Below are 24144 nucleotides of genomic sequence, written 5' to 3' on the forward strand. Positions count from 1 at the left end.
CGCCACAGTATTCCTTATCACCCACAACACACTGAATGGCTTTTCTTCTTTATGCTACCCTCTTTGGTTCCTGTTGTCACTGCAGAAGAGGAAGGGGGAAGGAATCGCGGGGAGCGGCTCCTGCCCTACCAATTGATCTGGGGAAGCCTTTAGCAGTGCACCTATACCAGCCGCCGTGATTTCACCTGTGCCTGTCCTACAACTTGTTTTATCAATGCTCTCTTTTCACTATCCACCATAAGTCATTTTTCATGACACCGTCACAGTCCTTCACTCTCAGAAGTTTTCTATTGGCACGCTGATTGTGTAGTTGGAGAGACCATCGTCTCCTTTGTAAATCTCTTCACCATCATCATTTACGTGTTTGACGTATTCCCAAATTCTCTCATTTTATTGTTGTCTTCTTCATCTACTTAAAGCTTCTGTTGGCACGAATGTGGGGTAAAGAGACCAATAACAACGCTGATGAGTCGTTTGTAAACACCATCATAATTTGCTTTCACGTGTTTGACCTATTTCCCGATTTCCTCGCATTTTATTGATCTCATCTTCATCTACATGTAATATGCTCATCTGAATCTGTACAGCGATAGTTAGTGGCGGCTTTGTTGCAATTCTGAGTAGAGCTTCTGTCGTATTTCCCATAGTAAATGAGCAACTCACTTCGCTATTCCTCATGGTTTCAAACTTTTTAGCATCCACCGATAATTGTTCATCTATAGTGACAGGAACAGCAGTACGAAAGGTGAATGAAAGAAACTAGAATTCCTTCTGTGGACAGACGGGCTTATTGTTAGATGCCTCAACTGTAGCTTTCCGACTTCTTTTAAAAATCTGTTAAGTTGTCCCTATGGAAGCGTCAGGAAAGACTCCCTTTTTAGTACACGTTGTATCATGTTACACGATTTTCCTTTCATCATTTTATACGTCATGGTAGCGCTTGTCATTTAGGTCCTTTAACTTTCAAGGGAAAAGGAAAAATGTTCCTAGTTGCTGGTAAGGACACTAAGATGGACACTAAAGCGGTGTATTTTTCTTTCTGTTCGAACTCTGCCTGACACCGATTGCTGCCAAGTACAGAGCTTTGTCATGGGGAAGGAGCCAAGCCTTTGAGTGCTAAAAAATGGGCAAGATCTACTTGTGTAGGACCTCAAGCAATAGTTTCACTACTTGCTCTTAGCAATGCTGATTACTGGAGGAACGCATTCATGATGTACTGTATAACGCGGGTTGAGAGATCGGTGACCTTACAACTGCAAAAGCGCAGAAAAAATAGCATAACCTTGTTTTCACATTGGCTCTCGTTTGTTTTTTCGTTCATGGTGATGCAGGTTACTGGCAAAATTATTGCTTTAAAAAAAAAAAAAGGTTCAAATGGCTCTGAGCACTATAGGACTTAACATCTGAGGTCATCAGTCCCCTAGAACTTAGAGCTACTTAAACTTGACTAACCTAAGGAGATCACACACATCCATTCCCTAGGTAGGATTCGAACCTGCGACCGTAGCGGTCGCACAGTTTCAGACTGAAGCGCCTAGAACCGCTCGGCCACAACGGCCGGCTTGATGCTTTGTTTCGGTGTCATACCCTTAACACCATGTCAGCTCACCTGTAACAATTTTCGATTAAATTCGATGCTAATACATTGTTTTACACTGCTCAACAGAAGTTTGGAATAGTCCACGATACTAGAGGTCACATAGAAATAGGCACTTCATGCATTGTTCCGTTACAGCCCATGTACTGGACAGTGTTATCAACCGGCTTAACTTTGTGGCCGTTTCCCAGTCATGTGAACATACCGCTGCCGCAACGGCACATGGCGAGCAGTGCGCTATCAACAGCAGCTGCATTCAGTTTGTGTTCGGCACAGCAGTTACACGCTACTTGGTGGCATACAACACTTTGGTAGTCAGGATAGCGGCTTTACTTCCAGCAGGTCATAAACGGCAAGATGTTGCCGGTCGGTTACATGTCACTCAAAGTGTTGTGTATTAGGTGTGGCAAAAGTACAGAGAGACGGGAAATGTAAACGATAGACCTCGCAGTGGTCGTCCTTGTACAACACCAATGCAGGATCGTTTCCTCCAACTGTAGGCTCGCAGGCGCCCAACATCAGCTGCCAGAAATATTGGAAATGACTTCTCCCGGGCGACAGGGATTCGTATCTCAGACCTAACAGTACTTAGAAGATTGCATCAGGGTGATCATTCAAGAAGACCAATGAGAAGTCTTTTACTGAACAAACGAAGTCGACGCAATCGAAGCACCTGGGGTCTTGCACATGAACAATAGACCATTGCAGAATGAAGTCAATGTTTGCTGACGAGACCACGATTGGTTTGCGACCGGACACTAGAGGCGTTAGGGTTTGGAGAAGCGTTAGACGAGACCAGGAACGCCGATACGTTCAAGAAGTCCATCCGTTTGCAGTTGTAAGTCTAATGTTCTGAACGGCACTAATGATGGGACGGCGGACGCCTCTAATTCCCATCTAAGGCAATTTCACTAGTCTCAGATACCTCAAGAGATCCTACAAATGATTTTCAGGCGGTACACACGTTTGAAGTCAGTGACAACTTCAACCTAGTTGAAGACAATGCAAGGCCGCACCGTACTCAAGTGTCTCGGTATCTTCAAAGATGCAATATCAACCGAATGCATTGGCTCGCACAGTCTCCAGACATGAATGCAATTGAGCATGCATGGAACCTTTTGAAGGTGGCCATTGCACAGCGTCCAAATCCACCTGACAATCTTCAGGACATCACTGAAGCTGCCGTTAAAGTGAGAGATCCCATACCCCAAGATAAACTTGATGGTCTCATCCAGAGCAAGCCTCGCAGAGTGGAAGAACTCATCCATGTGCGGGGAGAACATACCCACTACTAAAGACTGATAATGATCATCATGAGATAAAGATTTTCACCGCTTTTGTTTTCAATGTGTGCATTTAAGAAAGGGCCTGCTTTGTTTTGTAATGATTTTTTGCAACTAACCAAAGTCGTTCTTGCTTTCAAAAGGAATTATGTTTATTTTGTTAAGAAGATATGGTACAAACCTCAAGGGGTGCGCTTTAACAACGCATTGTAGTAAACTCTATTACATTGCAAACTTTTGTTTGTGTATAATGTCAGCAACTGAAATATCTCTGAAGACGTGTACCGGCCTTTTTTTTAAAAAGAAAAAGAAAAAAGAACAAAAAAAACCTTTGGCAAATGTGGCTATTCGCGTGAGTCTATAGCTCTATTCCTCAAGCGACCTTGCCTGTATGTTCTTCACTGGAGGTTTCTTAGAGAACGACTATAAGATGCATGGGACTTTCGTGAGTCGTCCCGATGTGCACCAATATCTCTGATTTTTACAGTCACGGTCAAAAATGGTTCAAATGGCTCTGAGCACTATGGGACTTAACATCTGTGGTCATCAGTCCCCTAGAACTTAGAACTACTTAAACCTAACTAACCTAAGGACATCACACACACCCATGCCCGAGGCAGGATTCGAACCTGCGACTGTAGACAGTCACGGTCATTTTGGGGGTGTATGCAGGGGGAATTATTAAGCAGCTTCAACGTTCTTTACAACGTACTTTCTCTGATGTTAACAGTAAAACTCTCCGTGACGCAAACGCTTCTCTTCTAACGCTCGCCACGGGATTTTTATGAGCGACAGCGGACGCTCTCGTGCTTGCTCAACAAACCTGTAACGAAATGCACCGTTGATCTCTCCATCTTCTCTACTAATGCTATCCCTGACTGACGACCAGTTCTGCAGAATCGTTCGAACGAAGGCTTTGCATGCTTGTCAGTGAAGTACCTTGCATCCTTCCAATGAAATGTGTTGCATCAGATTTTCCTAAGACTAGTTTTACGTATTCGTTAAACTCAGGTGGCTCCGACTGTGCTTACTTCCAGATGCTTTACGCTAGTTCCTTTCCCCGTTGCCTGATCGTCAATGTGTACCGGAAGTACCAAGCCGAGTAGACATTATATCGTCATGTTGGGCATCAACTGTCAATTTCCACATCAACTGTCGATTCTGTGCGAATGTTTCTGCATTTCTCTACAAACGTACGACTTTATTGTAATTTATACAATACTATTACTCGTGAACTGAGTCACGGAGTTTTCGACGATATCTGCAGTATAATCCTTAACTGTACTATAACACTGCCCTATGGTATAGCTGAAAGTACGTCTGACGAATTCTCGCTGTTACGAGCAATGTTTTGAGTTCTGTTCTAGGAAGACTTCAACCAATGGAAAAGCTGTTCGTATTTTGTCCGCTAGGCGTAGTTTGTCCACAAGGCTTCAGTAAGGAACTGTACAAAATTCCTTCCGAAGGTCAAGGAAAGCGACAACCGTCTGCGTGCCATCATTTATTTTCTACAGCACTCAGAGTCTCATGAATGAACATTTAAGAGTTGCGTTTCACAAGATCATGTTAGGCAAAATCCTGGTTGATTTCTAAAGAGCAAAATGGCTCTGAGCACTATGGGACTTAACAGCTGAGGTCATCGGTCCCCTAGAACTTAGAACTACTTGAACGTAAGGACATCACACACATCCACGCCCGAGGCAAGATTCGAACCTGCGACCGTAGCAGTCGCGCGGTTCCGGACTGAAGCACCTAGAACTGCTGGGCCACCGCGGCCGGCTTCTACAGAGCAGATTTTTTGCCTGTACATGATTTATAATAAGCGATGCGACATTTCTACTCCTTAGCTGAATGATTCAGTTTAATTACATCCAGCCATCAGTTCCCGAACGTAGTGCAAGAGAGTTAAGAAGCATTTTTTTTTCTTTTTCTTCTTTTCTTTTTTCTTTCAGGAGAACCAGCTGATTTGGAGTCTAACACAAAAATCCTAAGCTTTCCAGTACAAAAGTCTAACATACATACTCAGAGAGCCAACAAACGATGCCTGGGGAAGGGTCCTCTGTACCACTACTATAGTGGTCGTTACGAAGCTACACACCTCAAGGTCGTACCAACTGCTTGCAGTCCACAGGTGTTGGGCGCTGTGATCCACCCGTCTCAGAGTTTTGTTGCCACGATGTTGGCAGTGCGGTTTCTGTCTTGACGTACGGTTTCTGTCTTCCATGGAACTGTGCACTGACGTGTGTTTGGCATTCGGCGAAATGCAGAAGCAACGGGCTTGCTTAGAAGGCGAAGACACATTCGAAAACAATCAAAAATTGTCGTATCCAATTTAATGATTTTTTTAGTGAGCTGGCTAACAGTTAAAAAACCAGGAAAAGCATAAATTTCGCGCAATTTCGTAAAATGACAGCAAGACTTCGTGGTCTTTCCGATTCTACTGTATTCCATACTAACACTGCAGGAACGTCGGCAAACTCTCTAAATGTGAGCATCGGTTTTGATTCTTCAAGAAACGGATATAAACGAAAACGGAAATCTGTGGAATTTGATGATTTTTTAACAAAAAGTTAGTGGATAGAACTGTACTTTAATACTACGACCAATGATAGCTTCCGACGACGAGAAAAATACGGGGTGATCTCTGTGAAAAAAGTTCCTCTTGCTCAGAAACTTCCTTCCTTTGCCTTCTCCGCTTAGTTAGTCATCATTCGCCTTTCCTACTTCAGTTGTTATATGCTCATACCATTTTACATCGCTTTGCAGCATTACGTCTAGATATTTAATCGACATGACTGTCACAGCACACTACTAATGCTGTATGAACTGCTAGCTGTCATTCATCCTACCAACTAGAAAGCTTTGGCTGTGTCTTCTAGTATCCCCCGGCAGACACTCAACGAAGACACCTTCCCGTACACCACAGCAACATCGGCAAACAGCCGCAGATTGCTCCTCAACTTGTCTACCAGATCATTTATGTACGTGGGTAATCCCAAAAGTAAGGTCTCTTATTTAATTATAAGTACATAGACCTGTTAACTTATAAAATGGTTTACATCATTTTACAGCTTGAACATTTAGCTATTTTTCGACATAATCACCATTTCTGTCGATGCATTTATGTAGACGCTGTGGCAGTTTTTGTATACCCATGTCATACCAGCTCGCCGCCATGCTGTTCAGAAAGTTATGAACCTTTTCTTTCACCTCGTCGTCGGAGCTGAATCGCTTTCCAGCCAAATGTTATTTCAACCTGGGGAACAGGTGATAGTCACTGGGCACCAAGTCAGGACTATAGGGTGGGTGGGTGATTATGTTCCACTGAAAGTGTTGCAGGAGAGCAACGGTTTGCCGAGCGATGTGTGGGCGAGTGTTGTCATGGAGAATGTGTACGCCCTTGCTCAACATTCGTCTTCTACATCTACATGATTACTCTGCAATTCACATTTAAGTGCTTGGCAGAGGGTTCATCGAACCACAATCATACTGTCTCTCTACCATTCCACTCCCGAACAGCGCGCGGGAAAAACGGACACCAAAAACCTTTCTGTTCGAGCTCTGATTTCTCTTATTTTATTTTGATGATCATTCCTACCTATGTAGGTTGGGCTCAACAAAATATTTTCTCATTCAGAAGAGAAAGTTGGTGGCTGAAATTTCGTAAATAAACCTAAACGTCTTTGCTTTAATGACTTCCATCACAACTCGCGTATCATATCTGCCACACTCTCTCCCCTATTACGTGATAATACAAAACGAGCAGACCTTTTTTTCACCCTTTCGATGTCCTCCGTCAATCCCACGTGGTAAGGATCCCACACCGCGCAGCAATATTCTAACAGAGGACGAACGAGTGTAGTGTAAGCTGTTTCTTTAGTGGATTTGTTGCATCTTCTAAGTGTCCTGCCAATGAAACGCAACCTTTGTCTCGCCTTCCCCTCAATATTATCTATGTGGTCTTTCCAATTGAAGTTGTTCGTAATTTTAACACCCAGGTTCTGAATTGCCTGTTTGAGTTTTTTGAGAGTCTCACAGTACCTGTCAGCGTTAATTGTGGTCCCAGCGGGCATAAAGTCGACCAACAATATCCCTTTCCGATCCCAAAAAACGGTTGCCATGACTTTACCGGCAGACTGTGTTTGTCTGAATTTCCGCGGCTTTGGCGAAGAAGGATGCCGTCACTGGCGTGACTGGTGCTTGGTCTCAGGTGTAAAGTGGTATTCCCAGGTTTCGTCTCCCGTGAAAATTGTGTCCAGAAAGTTGTCCTGTTCGGCTGCGAGGCAGTGAAGAAATGCGCTGGAAGCATCATCTAGTTTCCGAATGTGGTCCTCAGTCAGCATGCGTGGCACCCATCTTGGGCACACCATCCGGTAGTTCAATGTTTCCGTTAAAATTCTGTGAGCGATGCTTCGGGAAACCTCAGGAACCAACGTGCAGAGATTATCCAAGGTGATCCGCCGATGTGCACGCATGCTTTGCTCAACCTTCAACACTGTCTCCTCAGAAATTGACGGTCTCCCGCTCCTTTGTTCGTTGTGAATTTCGGTCCGACCAGCTGCAGACTCTTTACACCACTTACGAACATTTTTGACATCCATACACTTCCGTCAATTGGAAATGGATTTTAATCGGCGCAGTGCCCTTTCCGTTCAAAAACCGAATAACTGCGCGCAATTCGCACTTGGTTGTAACATCCAACGGGATCTCCTTTCTCAATGGCTGCCTAGCCAAGACTGAGCGCCTCAGCGTGGCGTGCGCATATTTACACACAGCGCGTGAAGCACTCTTCATAACAGTGTGACCTACTGCCACACAAACAGAGTTCTGTACTTATAAAAAATTGGAGACCTTACTTTTGGGATTACCCTCGTAAATCGAAAATAACAGCTGTATTACCGGGGTCGTAAAATATGCACTAAGACGGGTTTAAATGGTCCACCTCCTACAACAGTTAAGTTCCACAGCTCTGGGAGTGTGATAGTGCGAAGTTTAGTTTGTATTAATTAATTATAAGAGTAAATAACTTTTCTCACTCCACGTAGCAATTACGGAATGAAAAGTAAACTGCACTGCAATGTTATTGCTTAAAATGAATCATCACATGGTCTTTCATAGTTTATTATCATGTAAAAGAAAAACAATGAATTGAAGATCACAAATATATCCACATATTTTCTTCCAGAGCAATATTCGTTGATTGCGCCTCGTAACATCTGACGATCTTTGAAAGAAATTCATTAAGTATCATATCTATTACCCAGACCTGACTCAATTAAAAAACCGCCAGTCAGTAACGAATACGGATGGAAGACTGGCATATACAGAGGTTTCCTTCCGTCTGCTTTTCGCACGGCCACAGCACTTGTAGTGTTCAAGCTGTTGGCTCATTGCTGCTCCCCTCTACTGATTACGCGTCCTCCGCCCGGCCACTATCTTCCCTGGAGTGTGCATGTGGTTGGTGACCTGGACGTTCACAAGAAGTAAGAGATTTTCCAAACGCAGTTAATGTATTTGTTGGTCGTACAGGATAGTGTTACACCCAGCTATCGTGGCTCCATTGGGTGTGTGGTCTTCGCTTTTTTTAAACTGGTCTCTTAGTCCTAGAGCTTTGCAAATTCATTGAATGTAAGAGAATAAGCTAATTGTGCCTCTTGAGATATTTACTCTCTGTCGACATAGGACAGCCTGGTATTATGTGGCTCGTGCATTCAGGGCGAACTCAAAAAGGCCTACATCCATTGACATTTGGTTTTCATAGTTCTTCGTCCTCAAGACCTGATCTTGCTACTATTAGAGCTTCTGATTCTGCTCCGTTTCTTCCTCTTTTAATCCGCATGTGTCTGATCTTTGACAACGTTTAAGTTCACCACGCTCTCTAAATACTGATCATGCAGAGCTTTCTCTCTCCAAAATTTTTTTCCTGATTAACCACTTTGATGTTACTTTGCAGAAGTCAGTCAGCAGCTGTACGTTCTGCGTTATGTGTGGACTTTCTTGCAAGGTATTAAGCCTGAACAATAACTTCTTTCTTTCCATTTGCATCTCATACGGTACTGTTCGAAGCCTTGGAAGATAATTCACGTGCTGGGTCACATTACTGCTGAATCCATCTACGACATTCTAACGTGCCACTTCTATTTGTCTCAGACATCGCCCTACTTGAGTCAAGCATAGTCCGCCGATGTCAGCTGTAGGGTGAACTACACCATACACGGTCGATAATTTTCTTGCCGCATGATTTGCAGAAAAAATGTTTTTGGATTCAGTCGATCAGATCGACGCTATATTCAATTACACATACTACCAGTGATCCTATAGTCATAATTGTAAGAGAGAGTGAAGTAAACGATGCAGGTTATCAGTTACGTGCATGGGCGCTAATGACCTCAGTAGTTGAGCGCCCTTAAACCCCAAACAAAAAAAAAAAAAAAAAAAGTTACGTGCATATGCCCGACGAGCTTTCCTCAAAGCGAGATTGACTTCTATCTCTGTTATTTGTTGTTTCATTATGCTATTTAGATTTGGCGTATTAAACCGTTTGTACAAGTCGAGTACAATATTACTGCACTTGGGAGTGATGGCCCTTCGGTTGGCTTATCGCGAGTTTTTATGGTGGTATTTCACGAGGACATGTTGAGTCCCTTGTTGAGTACACGTACAAATGTACTGAAATCATTCACAGTGTGATGTGTTTTCTTCAGTCACCATCGCACTTGTTTACTTTAACGTCACCGCGTATTTCCAGTAACAGCTACGGGAGGACAATTGTAACAATATTGTAGTCGGATAGTAACAGGTAGCTAAGTTTCTTGCAGCAGCTACGTTATTTCAACTTACTGCTACGGCGCTTGCACTGGTCTTTCAATCACAGATTAACTTTCTCACTTTGGTAAGTTATTTAATTTCCACACCTTGAATGTCTGAATATCAACAGTATCGGGATTACCTCTTCCAATCGTCGTTATGACTTTCCTTCACGCTACTACGCCATTTAGCTATTCCAAGCTTCTGAAAAGATGCAGTATTACTTTAACTGATATTCAACTCGTCTCTTATCTTAAAACGTTTCCACAAGCACCACTATTATATCCATCAGACAAAGAAATCCTTCTGTCACTATGCAGAGCACACACATCTAAGGTATAGCTGGTACAAGGATTTCCGGAACTTGGGGACATTTCTCTTGCAACATTTCTCTAATGAAGCCAATAGCCAAATTTTAATTTTTGTTTGTTTTCTCATCTTTTTGTTTGAAGATCAACAGTACAGAGCAAACCACACTAGACAGTCCTGAAGAGATCTGCCTCAGTTCTGGCTTATTTCAAATCAGTATGTCTGATTTGTGGCCATAAAGAAAAGGATGCCAATAGAGAGAAACGATCGCATACGCATTTCGACATTAACTTGAATTGATAACTTAAATTGATAAATTTAGGATAATCTGTCAGGGATCTGAGCACAGCTCCTCCACGATTTGAGTCCCGGGTCTCAGTTCCAGCGCAGCCTCAGTCGTCGGAATTCAGACCTATGTAAGCGTGCGCACGCCGTGGGCACCTATCACGAACTGTGCTGGCTGCCGTAACTGGGACAGTTGCGTGCGAGTGCGAGGCGGCTGAAGCGGCCAGAGTCAAAGCGCTCCTGTCACGAAGAAGTAAGCGTGCCGCTACAGAAACCCTCGCGTGGCTGCCATGGGCAGTTCTCTGTTGCGGAAGTTCCCTTATACTGGTTTCTGCCGAAACCTTTCTTCAGTAGCTTGGTGGATGCTGGCTCTGCTGGTGCCAAACACCCAACAACCCCCTCCTCCCCCCCCCCCCCCCCCCCACCTCCTCCACCCAACTGCTTCCACACCATGACTGATGGTCAGCAACTTTAACTGAAATTATCTTATGGGGCGCAGAACATATCGAAGCAACATTTTCCATAGGTGGTGCGTCATTGAAAGTTTATTACTGATAGTATGACATTGTGTGCTCCTGCAGACAGTGTCTAAACCTCTCATTGAAAAGCGGACTATCGTGATGTGACACTAGTTGTCGTTTTACACGTAATCCCTGTGAATTCAATAGGAAATGAAAGACATGCGTGTCAGCTGTTGCTGTTACTAAAGTATCGACATCGTAAGATTAAAAATTTTTTGTTAACAGAATGATTCGCTACATTCTTTATTATAAAGTAGAATTTAAATATCAAGCAATTAACAGGAGGTAAACCGGCACTGCACAGTATAACTGAGAAAACTGTCATGGTGGAATTGAAGCTCTGTTCCCATGCTTAAATGTTTGGAGAATAAAACAAAATCGCGTTGTTGCAAGCAAGTGGACCCCTTTCATTTTTATTCATTTATTTAACCTGATCTGGTAAGGGTCATCAGCTTCTCTCTATCATCGGATCAGGGTTCCACACTTATAGTATCATCTATTACATTACAGTTACCCAAGAAATTAACAATTCTGATGTGACAACCAATAGATTTGAGTATCTGAAATGGCGGAGTGAAGTGTACTGAATATGGATTAATAAAGTTAATAATGGCATTACTTGTACTACTGCAGCGTCTGTCACTATTAGTAAAAATAACAAGAGTAATAATAACGTCGTCGGCCGCGGTGGCCGTGCGGTTGTAGGCGCTTCAGTCCGGAACCGCGGGACTGCTACGGTCGCAGGTTCGAATCCTGCCTCGGGCATGGATGTGTGTGATGTCCTTAGGTTAGTTAGGTTTAAATAGTTCTAAGTTCTAGGGGACTGATGACCATAGATGTTAAGTCCCATAGTGCTCTGAGCCATTTGAACCATTTTTGAACCACTTGAATAATATCAATAATTGTGATATTAATAATGATAGTGGCAGATACTAGAAGAATTTATAAACCTACAAAATCGATATTTTCTGATTTAGCGCGTCCTGGGAAAAGGAGATTTAAACAGACTGCCTCGGCTAAGATACTGGGAAATGAGGAAGACCAGGTTAGAAAGAAGGGTGTACAAGGGTAACGAATGCATGCAGAGACAATGGCAGTCTTATTGTTACTTTAGTAAATATGAGATTATCTGTCTTAAAACTGGAGATGTTATTTAGTTCTCCACTTCAATGTGGGAGGTTGGTTCAGAATCGGGTCCTGCTCTTGAGAGGGCTTCGAGAAGGTGACTAAACGATGGCATGGAAGAGATTATTAACTGAGAAAACAGAAGCATGGCTGGCAAATGAGTGATGTCGGCGGATGAATACAAGATTATTGTGCCTGTATTATTCCGAATTACGACCCATAGTTTCTTCAGAGATGCATGCATACATGCAGGGACTGTAATAACGAACTTTTTTGTTTGTTTGCGGAGTTTATTTAGTAAAGAAAACGTAGATTATTTACTGGTAGGGAGGCAATTCGGAATCTTAGTCATTTATTTGGGACGCAATATGCAAGAGTTTTGTTGTACTGTACCTTGCAGTAAACCAGTGGAGACAGTGCGACCGGTATACAGCAAAGTAAATTTTACGTAAATGTAAAAAGAAACTTCCTGGCAGATTAAAACTGTGTGCCGGACCGAGACTTGAACTCGGGACCTTTGTCCTTCGCGGGCAAGTGCTCTACCGTCTGAGCTACCCAAGCACGACTCACGCCCCGTCCTCACAGCTTTTAATCCGCCAGTACCTCCAGGTTCGCTGGAGAGCTTCTATGAAGTTTAGAAGGTAGGAGACGAGGTACTGGCGGATTTAAAGCTGTGAGGACGGGGCGTGAGTCGTGCTGGGGTAGCTCAGACGGTAGAGCACTTGCCCGCGAAAGGCAATGGTTCCGAGTTCGAGTTTCCGTCCTGCACACAGTTTTAATCTGCCAGGAAGTTCGATATCAGCGCACACTCCGCTGCAGAGTGAAAATTTCTTTCTAGTTACGTAAATGTAGACAGATAATCACCTAAAGCAAATCAAAAAGGTACTACCTGCCACACGCAAGACTAAAAATCTTGAGTCCCACGCGCTACAGTCGCTCACGTAGACCGAGAACCACAGCGAGGTGAATACTTGACTTGTTTTGGGATGATCAGGTGCGAAAAACCTATTGGCTTAACCGCTGCACGTGCACCGAGATACGTCACCTGCTGACGTCACATGGTCAAACTTGTCATCCGCGTTTGGGGTATTTCCCGACATTTAAGGCCACATGTGTCTTATATTAAATTACTTGTCTCGGCGTAATCCACGTCACTTTTGGGGTTTTTAAACGTTAAAGCGTTGTCACGCTGCAGGTGATGTACCTTGACCCTGAGACTGGTGGTGCGTCTTGCAGTGGCACGAGATGTGGTACCGCATGCCGCTGATGAACGGCACTGTGTCCACGGACTCGTTCTTCGTGCTGGGGGCGGCGCTGCTGGCGATGGGGTTCCTGCGGGAGCGCGAGAGGAGACAGGAGCGGGGGCGGCGCCTGGGGGCAGAGCTGTGCCGCGCCGCGGCGCTGCGCTACGTGCGCCTGACGCCGCCCTACGCGCTCGTCGTCTTCTTCTACGCGGCTGCCCTGCAGCGCCTCGGCACCGGGCCCCTCTGGGACTCCGTGGTGGGGCCGGAGGTGAACTTCTGCCGCCACTCCTGGTGGGTCAACATGCTCTACCTCAACAACTACCTGCACCTCGACCAGCCGGTGAGTGGTACGACTTGTGTCCTAGCTGTCTGGTCGGGCTGTTGATGTGGGAAACGTGTTAAAACAGTTCACGTATTCCTCATATTCGTGTTAGGTTGTGGTGGAGAGGTTTATGCTATTTTGCTTCCTCTGTAGCGAGAGAACTTACTCGATCGCTTTTGAATCGACTTTAATGCCAGAGAAAGGGCGTAATTAGACACGTCCTATCAGTTGTAGTGTAACGACGTAAGTTTTGTATAAATGATTTTCTTTTGACATATGACCAGTGGTTGGGAAGGGAGTGAGACAGGATTGTAGCCTCTCCCCGATGTTATTCAATCTGTATATTGAGCAAGCAGTAAAGGAAACAAAAGAAAAATTCGGAGTAGGTATTAAAATCCATGGAGAAGAAATAAAAACTTTGATGTTCGCCGATGACTTTGTAATTCTATCAGAGACAGCAAAAGACTTGGAAGACAGTTGAACGGAATGGGCAGTGTCTTGAAAGGACGGTATAAGATGAACATCAACAAAAGCAAAACGAGGATAATGGAATGTAGTCGAATTAAGTCGGGTGATCCTGAGGGAATTAGATTAGGAAATGAGACACTTAAAGTAGTAAAGGAGTTTTGCTATTTGGGGAGCAAAATAACTGATGATGGTCGAAGTAGAGAAGATATAAAATGTAGACTGGCAATGACAAGGAAAGCGTTTCTGAAGAACAGAAATTTAACATCGAGTATAGATTTAAGTGTCAGGAAGTCGTTTCTGAAAGTATTTGTATGGAGTGTAGCCATGTATGGAAGTGAAACATGGACGATAAATAGTTTGGACAAGAAGAGAATAGAAGCTTTCGAAATGTGGTGCTACAGAAGAATGCTGAAGATTAGATGGGTAGATCACATAACTAATGATGAAGTATTGAACAGAATTGGGGAGAAGAGGAGTATGTGGCACAACTTGACAAAAAGAAGGGACCGGTTAGTAGGACACGTTCTGAGGCATCAAGGGATCACAAATTTAGCATTGGAGGGCAGCGTGGAGGGTAAAAATCGCAGAGGGAGAGCAAGAGATGAATACACCAAGGAGATTCAGAAGGATGTAGGTTGCAGTAGGTACTGGGAGATGAAGAAGCTTGCACAGGATAGAGTAGCATGGAGAGCTGCATCAAACCAGTTTCAGGACTGAAGACGACAACAACAACAATGACCATGTGCAGACTTCGTCACCTACGTCAGTTACAAAACACTTAAAAATTATTTAAATTCTTTTTAAAGTTGTCTCTGAATGGTTCTTGAACGAAACTGTAATTGAAACATCATTTGAGTCGTATGCGCAGAATTCCGTCACTCAGCCCAATTGGTTTGCGCAAACTTTTTTCAGTTTGGATGTCGTTTGTTTCTTCTCAGAAATTATATTAATGCAAGTTATCTGCTTTAATAATTATTAAAATCACATTGAATAAACTTTTATGACTCAAACTCGCGATGAACGTTGTCAAAAAATTTATAACCTTGTCAAATAAATCAGTAATACTTCTTCCTTAATATAATTCTTCATAAATAAATTGTCGGAACACGTATTAAAACTTTTGTTCTATACACTAGTTTATTATCTTCATATATAGTACATATACAGGGTATTACAAAAAGGTACGGCCAAACTTTCAGGAAACATTCCTCACAAACAAATAAAGAAAAGATGTTATGTGGACATGTGTCCGGAAACGCTTAATTTCCATGTTAGAGCTCATTTTAGTTTCGTCAGTATGTACTGTACTTCCTCGATTCCGTACCATGTACAGCGTGTGCAGGCACTATCAGCAGCTGATTGGCCTCCACGGATACACTTCTGCGAATGGTTCATCCAACAATGTGTCAATCCTCATTTCAGTGAAAATGTTCTCTTTACGGATGAGGCTTCATTCCAACGTGATCAAATTGTAAATTTTCAGAATCAACATGTGTGGGCTGACGAGAATGCGCACGCAATTGTACAATCACGTCATCAACACAGATTTTCTGTGAACGTTTGGGCAGGCATTGTTAGTGATGTCTTGATTGGGCCCCATGTTCTTCCACCTACACTCAATGGAGCACGTTATCACGATTTCGTACGGGATATTCTACCTGTGCTGCTAGAACTTATGCCTTTACAAGTACGACACAACATGTGGTTCATGCACGATGGAGCTCCTGCACATTTCAGTCGAAGTGTTCGTACGCTTCTCAACAACAGATACGGTGACCGATGGAGTGGTAGAGGCGGACCAATTCCATGGCCTCCACGCTCTCCTGACCTCAACCCTCTTCACTTTCATTTATGGGGCATTTGAAAGCTCTTGTCTACGCAACCCCAGTACCAGATGTAGAGACTATTCGTGCTCGTATTGTGGACGGCTGTGATACGATACGCAAGTCTCCAGGGCTGCATCAGGGATTCCATGCGACGGAGGGTGGATGCATGCATCCTCGCTAACGGAGGACATTTTGAACATTTCCTGTAACAGGGTTTGAAGTCACGCTGGTACGTTCTGTTGCTGTGTGTTTCCATTCCATGATTAATGTGACTTGAAGAGAAGTAATAAAATGAGCTCTAACATGGAAAGTAAGCGTTTCCGGACACATGTCCACATAACATATTTTCTTTCTTTGTGTGTGAGGAATGTTTCGTGAAAGTTTGGCGGTACCTTTTTGTAACACCCTGTAGACGTGAACCTGAGCCTTGACAAGATAGGACTGAACATTTACAACATGATTAAACATACTATGACGTCATTGTTGGAGAAACATTACAAATTCTTATTTTTTCAGTTTTTAGAAGCAGGACGCAATAACTAGGTTTCAGGATCTTCTGTTGCTCTTTGGCTGTCGACCCGCGACGTATAATGGCCAGCAATATTCTCTGGTCCCGGCAGTGAAGATGCTGTGTCCGTTCGTTGCGCCGCCCTCTCCGTACATGAAACATAAAAATAAATACAAAACTTTAGATAATTCACAAACATTACAAATATTACAAAATATATAAACGAAACACTAAATTAAACTTATATTCACCTGAAGACTGGGCTGACTCTAGTGGATGGGTGACGCTTCAATTTCGCGTCGCACTACACAGTCAAGGCAGAACTTAGAAAAATGGCGAGTGAAGACTGTAGATCCGAATCAGCAGATGATTGTGCTGTTGGTGCGCGTCAGGTTCATTTCTTTAGATAAGTCTAACTGAAGAGGAGCGTTCAGTAAGTAGTGCAACACATTTCTTCTGAAAGCAGGTCCGTTTTATTCAGGGATCAAATACGTCATATTATTCCTACACTTTCGACTACAAAAAACTATTTTTCAACTAAATTCAATGTTCAGTGCGACAGTCTTACGACACATTACTGGGAAGGCCTCTATGCCCTCATGGTACCACTCTGCTGGTCCACGCCGGAGACAACGTATTTCTGCATCTAAACCTCATCATCCACGTCCCGCCGGACGGTGTGCCCGAGCCGTTCTAGGCGCTTCAACCTGAAACCGCGCGACCGCTACAGTGGCAGGTTCGAATCCTGCCTCGGGCATGGATGTGTGTGATGTCCTTAGGTTAGTTAGGTTTAAGTAGTTCTAAGTTCTAGGGGACTGATGACCTCAGAAGTTAAGTCTCATAGTGCTGAGAGCCATTTGAATCATTTCATCCACGTACCGCCTTTCGCAGAGCGCACCCTTCCTTGGGCGAAATCGATGGAGGTCTGAAAGTGAGAGATCCGGGCTGTAGGGTGGATAAGGAAGGAACAGTCCAATGAAGTTTTGTTCAAAATGGCTCTAAATACTATGGGACTTAACATCTGAGGTCATCAGTCCCCCGGACTTCGAACTACTTAAACCTAATTAACCTAAGGACATCACACACATACATGCCCGAGGCTGGAATCGTACCTGCGACATTAGCAGCAGCGCGGTTCTGGATTGAAGCGCCTAGAACCGCTCGGCCACAGCGGCCGGCTGAGTTTTTGTGACCTTCTCTCTAGTGTGCAGACTTGTTTGCATTTTCCTAACGAGGAACACGCTAAAGTCGTTTCTTCTGTCTCCTGAGGGCAGCGTAATACACTTCAGAGTCGATCGTTGCACCATGCGGGAGGATATGAATGAGAATAACCCCTTCAGAGTCCTAGTAGACCGTCGCCACGACTTTAGCGGCTGAGGAAGCGGCTTTCAACCTTTTCCCCGGAGATGAGGTGGTGTGGTGCCATTCCAAGGATTACCGTTTTGTTTCCAGTTCGACCAAAAGTTATTTCGAACAGTCCAGTAACGCGCTTCATGGTTTGTTCAGAGGGGAAGTACCCAGCAGGCACACACTTCTCAGTACCCCAACTGCTGAACGAGTGTGTCAGCACAACCAAGAGACGTCCAGTCGTACAGCGACGTGTTTGACTGTGATCCGTCTACCACATCCAATGAGACTGTCCACACGTTTCAATGTTGTATGAATGAAATTGTGTGCGGGCGACCGGCACGCAGGAGATCGGAATGGTTTGCGCGAGTTCATTGCGTTAATGACATACGCCTCATCCACCGGCTTATCTTGCTTTCGTTCACTGCCAGGCCTCTGTTAACATTCTGCAAGTGCCTATGAGTAACTGCGGTGGTCTGGTTTTCCATCAAAAGATATTCAGTGACAGATCTCTGCTTGAACGCAACTCCATTACAGACGCCTTTTGAAGGCTACAATAGCGCCGCTATCTATGGCAACTTCATCAATTTATAGAGGCTGAAGCTTAATATTCAACGACGTACCATAACAAATTCCGCATTCTTTCAACAGAAATCGGCCGAGAATAAGAAATGTGCTGCACTACTTGTCGAGCGCCCCTCTTAGATGACGGTGCTTCGTGTACGCCCTGACGGTAAGACGCGGTGCGCGGTGTGTGTGTGTGGCAGTGCATGAACCAGACGTGGTACCTGGCGGTGGACATGCAGCTCTTCCTGGTGGGTCTGCTGCTGCTGACCGCCGTGTGGCTGTGGCCCCGCGCCGCCCCCTTCGGCCTGCTGGCCGCGCTGGTGGTGGCCGTCGTGACGCCGCTGGCCATCGCCGCCGCCTACGACCTCACCGGCTCCATGCTCTACGCCACTGAGTGAGTACCGCAACGACACGGAACTGGTAGACCTAGTTTTAACACCACGCTTGACACACTGTGCAAATAATGAAGTATACTCTTTTTATTGGCTATGTTGCTATCTCAATATCTTACTGCGGACTGCATCCTTTGGAGTAGCTTCATATTTATAGGATTTCAAGGTGTAAGAGGTCCATGATTAAGGAATTTTGTTGCTAGCGCACTCGAGCAGATGTAATTTCGATGGATTGCTCACGCGCTGCCTGCCTTATGTAAGCTATAAGAGAATCTCAGACCAGAGAGCAGTGTTGTCAGCAGTAGGAACTGTGTAGTAGTAGGAGCAAGTAGTAGCTAGCAGTCGTGTGTGTGTGGAATTGGCTGGGCCGGTCGTATGGAGCGATGGCAGAGCCTGAGCGTTGTAGTATAAGGTAAAAGCAGCCTCGCGCATATGTACTATTGTAATATCAAGTCCCATGTACATGTTTTTTAAAAAAATCTGTTAATAATAATCTTCCTTATAAAAATTAACTTTTGACAATCATTCATCTCAATTTAAAGAATTTACTAATTTCTCCAATCCATGGTCATCCCGATTATTGTAATGAAAAATCAGTTGTTTCTTTTTATACACTAGTGTAACCTCCCAACAGTTTATTATTCCGTAACCTCACAATAACAACGTGACCAATCTTTCAATAAAATTGTGGCTTACTCATAACCTTTCAATAATTAACTGACTGTGAATCTAAACTGGTGAATTTGGACGTCAGCAGTGCTACGTCATGGCCCTGAAAGATCATACTGAATAAATTGAAAATTCTTACCTCAATAAGGTCGTCGGATAACGCGTATATATCTGCTCCTATAAGAAATTTTTCTGGCACAGCCCAGTGCAATGCTGGCCGATAGATTTGTCATGTATAAAAAGAAACAACTGGCTTTTCATTACAATAATCGGGATGACTACGGATTGGAGAAATTAGTAAATTCTTTAAATTGAGATGAATGGTTGTCAAAAGTTAATTTTTATAAGAAAGATTATTATTAAGAGATTTTTTTAAAAACATGTACATGGGACTTGATATTACAATAGTACATATGCGCGAGGCTGCTTTTACCTTATACTACGACGCTCAGGCTCCGCCATCGCTCCTCACGACTGGTCCAGCAGAGTTCATACACACGACTGCTAGCTACTACTTACTCCTACTACTACACAGTTCCTAGAGCTGACAACACTGCTCTCTGGTCTGAGATTCTCTTATAGCTTACATACCGCAGGCAGCGCGTGAACAATCCATCGAAATTACATCTGCTCGAGTGCGCTAGCAACAAATTCCTTAATCATGGACCTCTTACAAAGGTAAGTACCCGGATAACAATGTCCTGAAGCAGTATGAAACAATTCATTTTTTTAAAAAAATATTTATTGCTAATTATGTGTCGCCAGTAGCTGCGTGCGCAGCTTACACAAGGTGACAAGTTCTGCGATACCTGCTAATATCCCGTCGGACCTCTTTTTGCCCGGCATAGTGCAGCAACTCGACGTGGCAAGGAGTTAACAAATCGTTGGAAGTCCCCTGCAGAAATACTGCGCCATGCTGCCCCTATAGCCGTCCATAACTGCGAAAGTATTGCAAGCGCAGAATTTTGTGCACTAACTGACCTCTCGATTATGTCATATAAATGTTCACTCGTTTTGTCCAGAATGTCCTTCAAACCAATCACGTACAATTGTGGCCCGGTGACAAGGCGCACTGTCATTTATAAAAATTACAGAGTTGTCTTGGAACATGAAGTGCATGAGTAACTACAGATGGTCTCTAAGTAGCCGAACATAACCATTTACAGTTCACACGGATCACAGGACCCAGTATATTCCATCAAAACATAGAGCCACCACTAGCTTGCACACTGCCTTTTCGACAACTTAGAGCCATTGCTTCTTGAGGTCTGCACCACACTCGAACCCTACCATCAGCTTTTACCACCTGAAATGCGGACTTATCTGACCATCTCCTGTCGGCTAGAGTCAACCGGTATGGTCACGAGCTTAGGAGAGGCGCTGCAAGCGATGTTGTGCTGTAAGCAAAGGCAGTCGCTTTCGTCGAGTGCTGCCGTAGCCCATTAACGGCAGATTTCACCGCACTGTTGTAACGGATACGTTCGTCGTACGCCGTACGCTGATTTCTGTGGTTATTTCGGGCAGTGTCGCTTACCTGTTAGCACTGAAATCTCTACGCAAACGCCTTTGCTCACGGTCGTTAAGTGAAGACCGTTGGTCACCGCGTAGATTGGAAGGTAATGCCTGAAATGTGGCATTCTCGGCACACCCCTGGCAATGTGGTTCTCGGAACACTGAATTTCGTAATGATTTCCGAACTGGAATGTCTGATGCGTCTAGCTCCAACTAACATTCTGAGTTCAAAGTCTGTTAATTCCTGTCCTGCGTCCACGTCGGAAACCCTTTCATATGAATCAGCTGGCCGGGCTTTGTGGCCGTGCGGTTCTAGGCGCTTCGGTCTGGAACCGCGTGACCGCTACGGTCGCAGGTTCGAATCCTGCCTCGGGCATGGATGTGTGTGATGTCCTTAGGTTAGTCAGGTTTAAGTAGTTCTAAGTTCTAGGGGACTGATGACCTCAGATGTTAAGTCCCATAGTGCTCAGAGCCATTTTTTTTTAATCAGCTGAGTGCAAATAACAGCTGCGCCAGTGCACTGCCATTTTATACCTTTTGCACGAGATACCACCGCCATCTATACAAGTGGATGTCGGTGTCCCATGACTTTTTACCTCAGCGTAAAAGTATTGTAATTGCGAAGTCGCTGGTTCCAATCTTGCTAGTAACTACTGTTTTATTAATATTCTGTACTTGTTATTAAATGGAAATATTATTTAACAAATATTGAAAATAAAGTTTCAAACAACAACAACGTCTTTTTAAAATTACTGATCGTATGACAATTGAGTATACACAGAGAATTAAATGTTGGTTACAGAAATTGCAAACATTGATATAGGAAAAAGCACTTTATTTCCTCAGATTGAACAGTATCGATGGACAGCTTTTTGCTTTCAAGAATAGGATTTTCGCATGTCTGCGCCAAATTTTAATTTATTTTCATGTGACTAGTAATTAAAAATAAAAGATGTTATTCTAATTAATAGATATGAATCAGTTTTTTAACATTCCCATTTGACAACAAACTCAGAATTGAAATAAAGTTAAAAAAAAGTAACTACTAGCGAGATTCGAATCAATGAGTTTCCGTTCACAAAATATTTACACTCAATTCAAAACACTATGGCACTTAACTACAAACATGCTGAACTCAACATTTCTTGGAAATCTTTTAGTAGTATCTGTTGTTTCCAGCGACCCTAAAACATACGAAATATTGTTGGTTCTTGCAAGGAAGAAATCAGGAATGAACCACTATTGGTAATGCTATTTATTTAATAAATAGCACCGTTTCCGTACCATTTACGTAATATGATCTAAATAACATTTTGTAACAAACTGACTTCTTTATTTATGTACTTAATGTTTAGTTAATGTTTATTAAATATAAATTGTAGATAATGCTTTGTACGTTGTAATACCATTATCAGTAGACGCGTTGCTGTTTTCTTCCTTGCAAGAAACGACCTATATTTGTACACAGCTACGGCCTCAAAATATCAGTTTTCGACTAAAAGCGATACCTGTGTATTAAGTGGAAAAATATTTCCCGAAATACTTGTTGTTATTTAAGTTCATGTAGATTTGCCTTCAATGTCATGAACATGATTATACTTCTTATAGCTTATTCTGATGTGTTACTGAACAGTCTCTACCAGCAAGGAACGCGTCTCACCTAGCCACTATAATTCAGCCAAGGGAATTCCCGCACACAATGCGCCCGAGAGCTCGTTAGCACTCCCGTCACGTTGGGGAAAGCGTATTTACATTCGCACTCCGGAAACAGCCAGCCAACATACGTGACGCGAAATGACTATTACTAGAATTTCGGAGAAACTGGAGATCTGAAGTGGTGTGATCGATGGTCATCCTCCTCATCTTCGCGAGCAGAACTGAAAATCGGCGAAACGATAGTGCTGCCGGGACGACGCTCTGCCTTACAACGTGAGTCGGTTTGGGGAGTGCAAGTGGGAATCAGTTAACATCCATACGACACACAGCTCTGTCTCCATGCTTAATTTGCTGCCTTGGTGGTAGCCAACCACAGTGATGGAATAATCATCATTAAAATTCAGTGCACAAGTTGGTTACAATGTTACAAAGGAAAGATGAATTCTGCAGAGCAATAACAATATTATTCGTCAAAATTGATATCTGGTGAGGAGGTCAAGCGAACTGAAACTTGTATATGCGATGGCGTATCTGTAAATAAACGCTGAATATATTGAACAGCATTTAGAACGGCTACTGGGGCAGTCTGTGACTGGTTATCGGACGAGCGTCATGGGTAATGGACCGACAAAATTTAAAGTATATTTAATTGACAATATATCAGATGAATTAACAGACAGTGAAAGCTGTAGTATAATTTTCAACATTGTGCTATTGGTATACAGTTCAAGGAACATGTTGGAAAGAGTAAATTCACTTACTGCTACATATGTCGCCAGATGTTGCGACGTATACGCATCTCCTCAGCTGAGATAACGTACAAAAACGGAATAACGCGTTACACCATCTCCGTGGTCGTTCACCCGATACGACAGTAGGAACTGAATTCTCGCAGACTGCGTTAGCTGCTTCTTTCACGTGCCAAGTCACCGCTGTACTCCAAACAGGAAGTACTCATTGGGAAAAGTCAGATAACGCCTTCTTGTAACAGTGGCAAATACTGTTCATTAAGTTAGGTTCCATTCTGTTAATGTAGGTTCCTATCACTCCGTTCTGTCTGATGTTTTTACTTTTATGTTTCATTTACTGGAATTGTCTTTGGTTCATTTTCTTCATTAAAGCGTGATTGTAGCAGCATTGCGCCCTTCAGTTGTTGGAGTTTCACAATGCGTCAAATTAAAGTTGTATATTTGCTAATTTCTGTAACTTTGTAGGAGACTGATTTCTAGATTGACGTTTACACTTCATAAAGATTCGAGGATCATATTTGTCGCCATCTCTGCATATGAAATCAGAGCACTGTAATCTGTCCTCGTAGAAGCGTTGACTGTGATCGGATCGTTTCATTGCTTAATCTGTCTTCTCTCTTTTGAATGGTTCAGACTTACTTACCCTTTTGCTTTCTTCAAGGTGTTTGGTGGTGCATTACCCTTACAATCTAGAGGACTTCCTTTCACAAGCTGGCCAGCGGGCCGCTTCTGTAAAGTCATCGTTTCTGTGAACAACGAGAAATCCCCCAGCTCTATCGCTTAAGTTGAACGTGTCATCGCCACTTAGCAAGCCAGAGGCTCATTGTAGCCCGTAAGAGAGACCGCGGCTGATGCAATGCTGCTTGTTCACACTTTGTCGTTAGTCCCGAGAATAATGACGCAGAGGAATTGGAACCTAAGAGGGTCTGTTGATAGTGTTTTTCCGTTAAGACGCTT

The 24144-nt window shown here is 43.5% G+C and overlaps 1 protein-coding gene across 1 annotated transcript in view; it reads left to right on the forward strand.

Moving 5' to 3' along the window:
- Positions 1 to 24144, forward strand: part of LOC126413035 (O-acyltransferase like protein-like) — a 274571-nt gene that overhangs the window by 223335 nt on the left and 27092 nt on the right. The window contains exons 7-9 of the mRNA XM_050082929.1: positions 13164 to 13291; positions 13337 to 13511; positions 18410 to 18603. Coding sequence (XP_049938886.1) covers positions 13164 to 13291; positions 13337 to 13511; positions 18410 to 18603 — 497 coding nt within the window. The remainder of the gene's footprint in view (positions 1 to 13163; positions 13292 to 13336; positions 13512 to 18409; positions 18604 to 24144) is intronic.

Source organism: Schistocerca serialis, chromosome 7 (genome assembly GCF_023864345.2).
Source record: "Schistocerca serialis cubense isolate TAMUIC-IGC-003099 chromosome 7, iqSchSeri2.2, whole genome shotgun sequence".
Lineage (NCBI taxonomy): Eukaryota > Metazoa > Arthropoda > Insecta > Orthoptera > Acrididae > Schistocerca > Schistocerca serialis.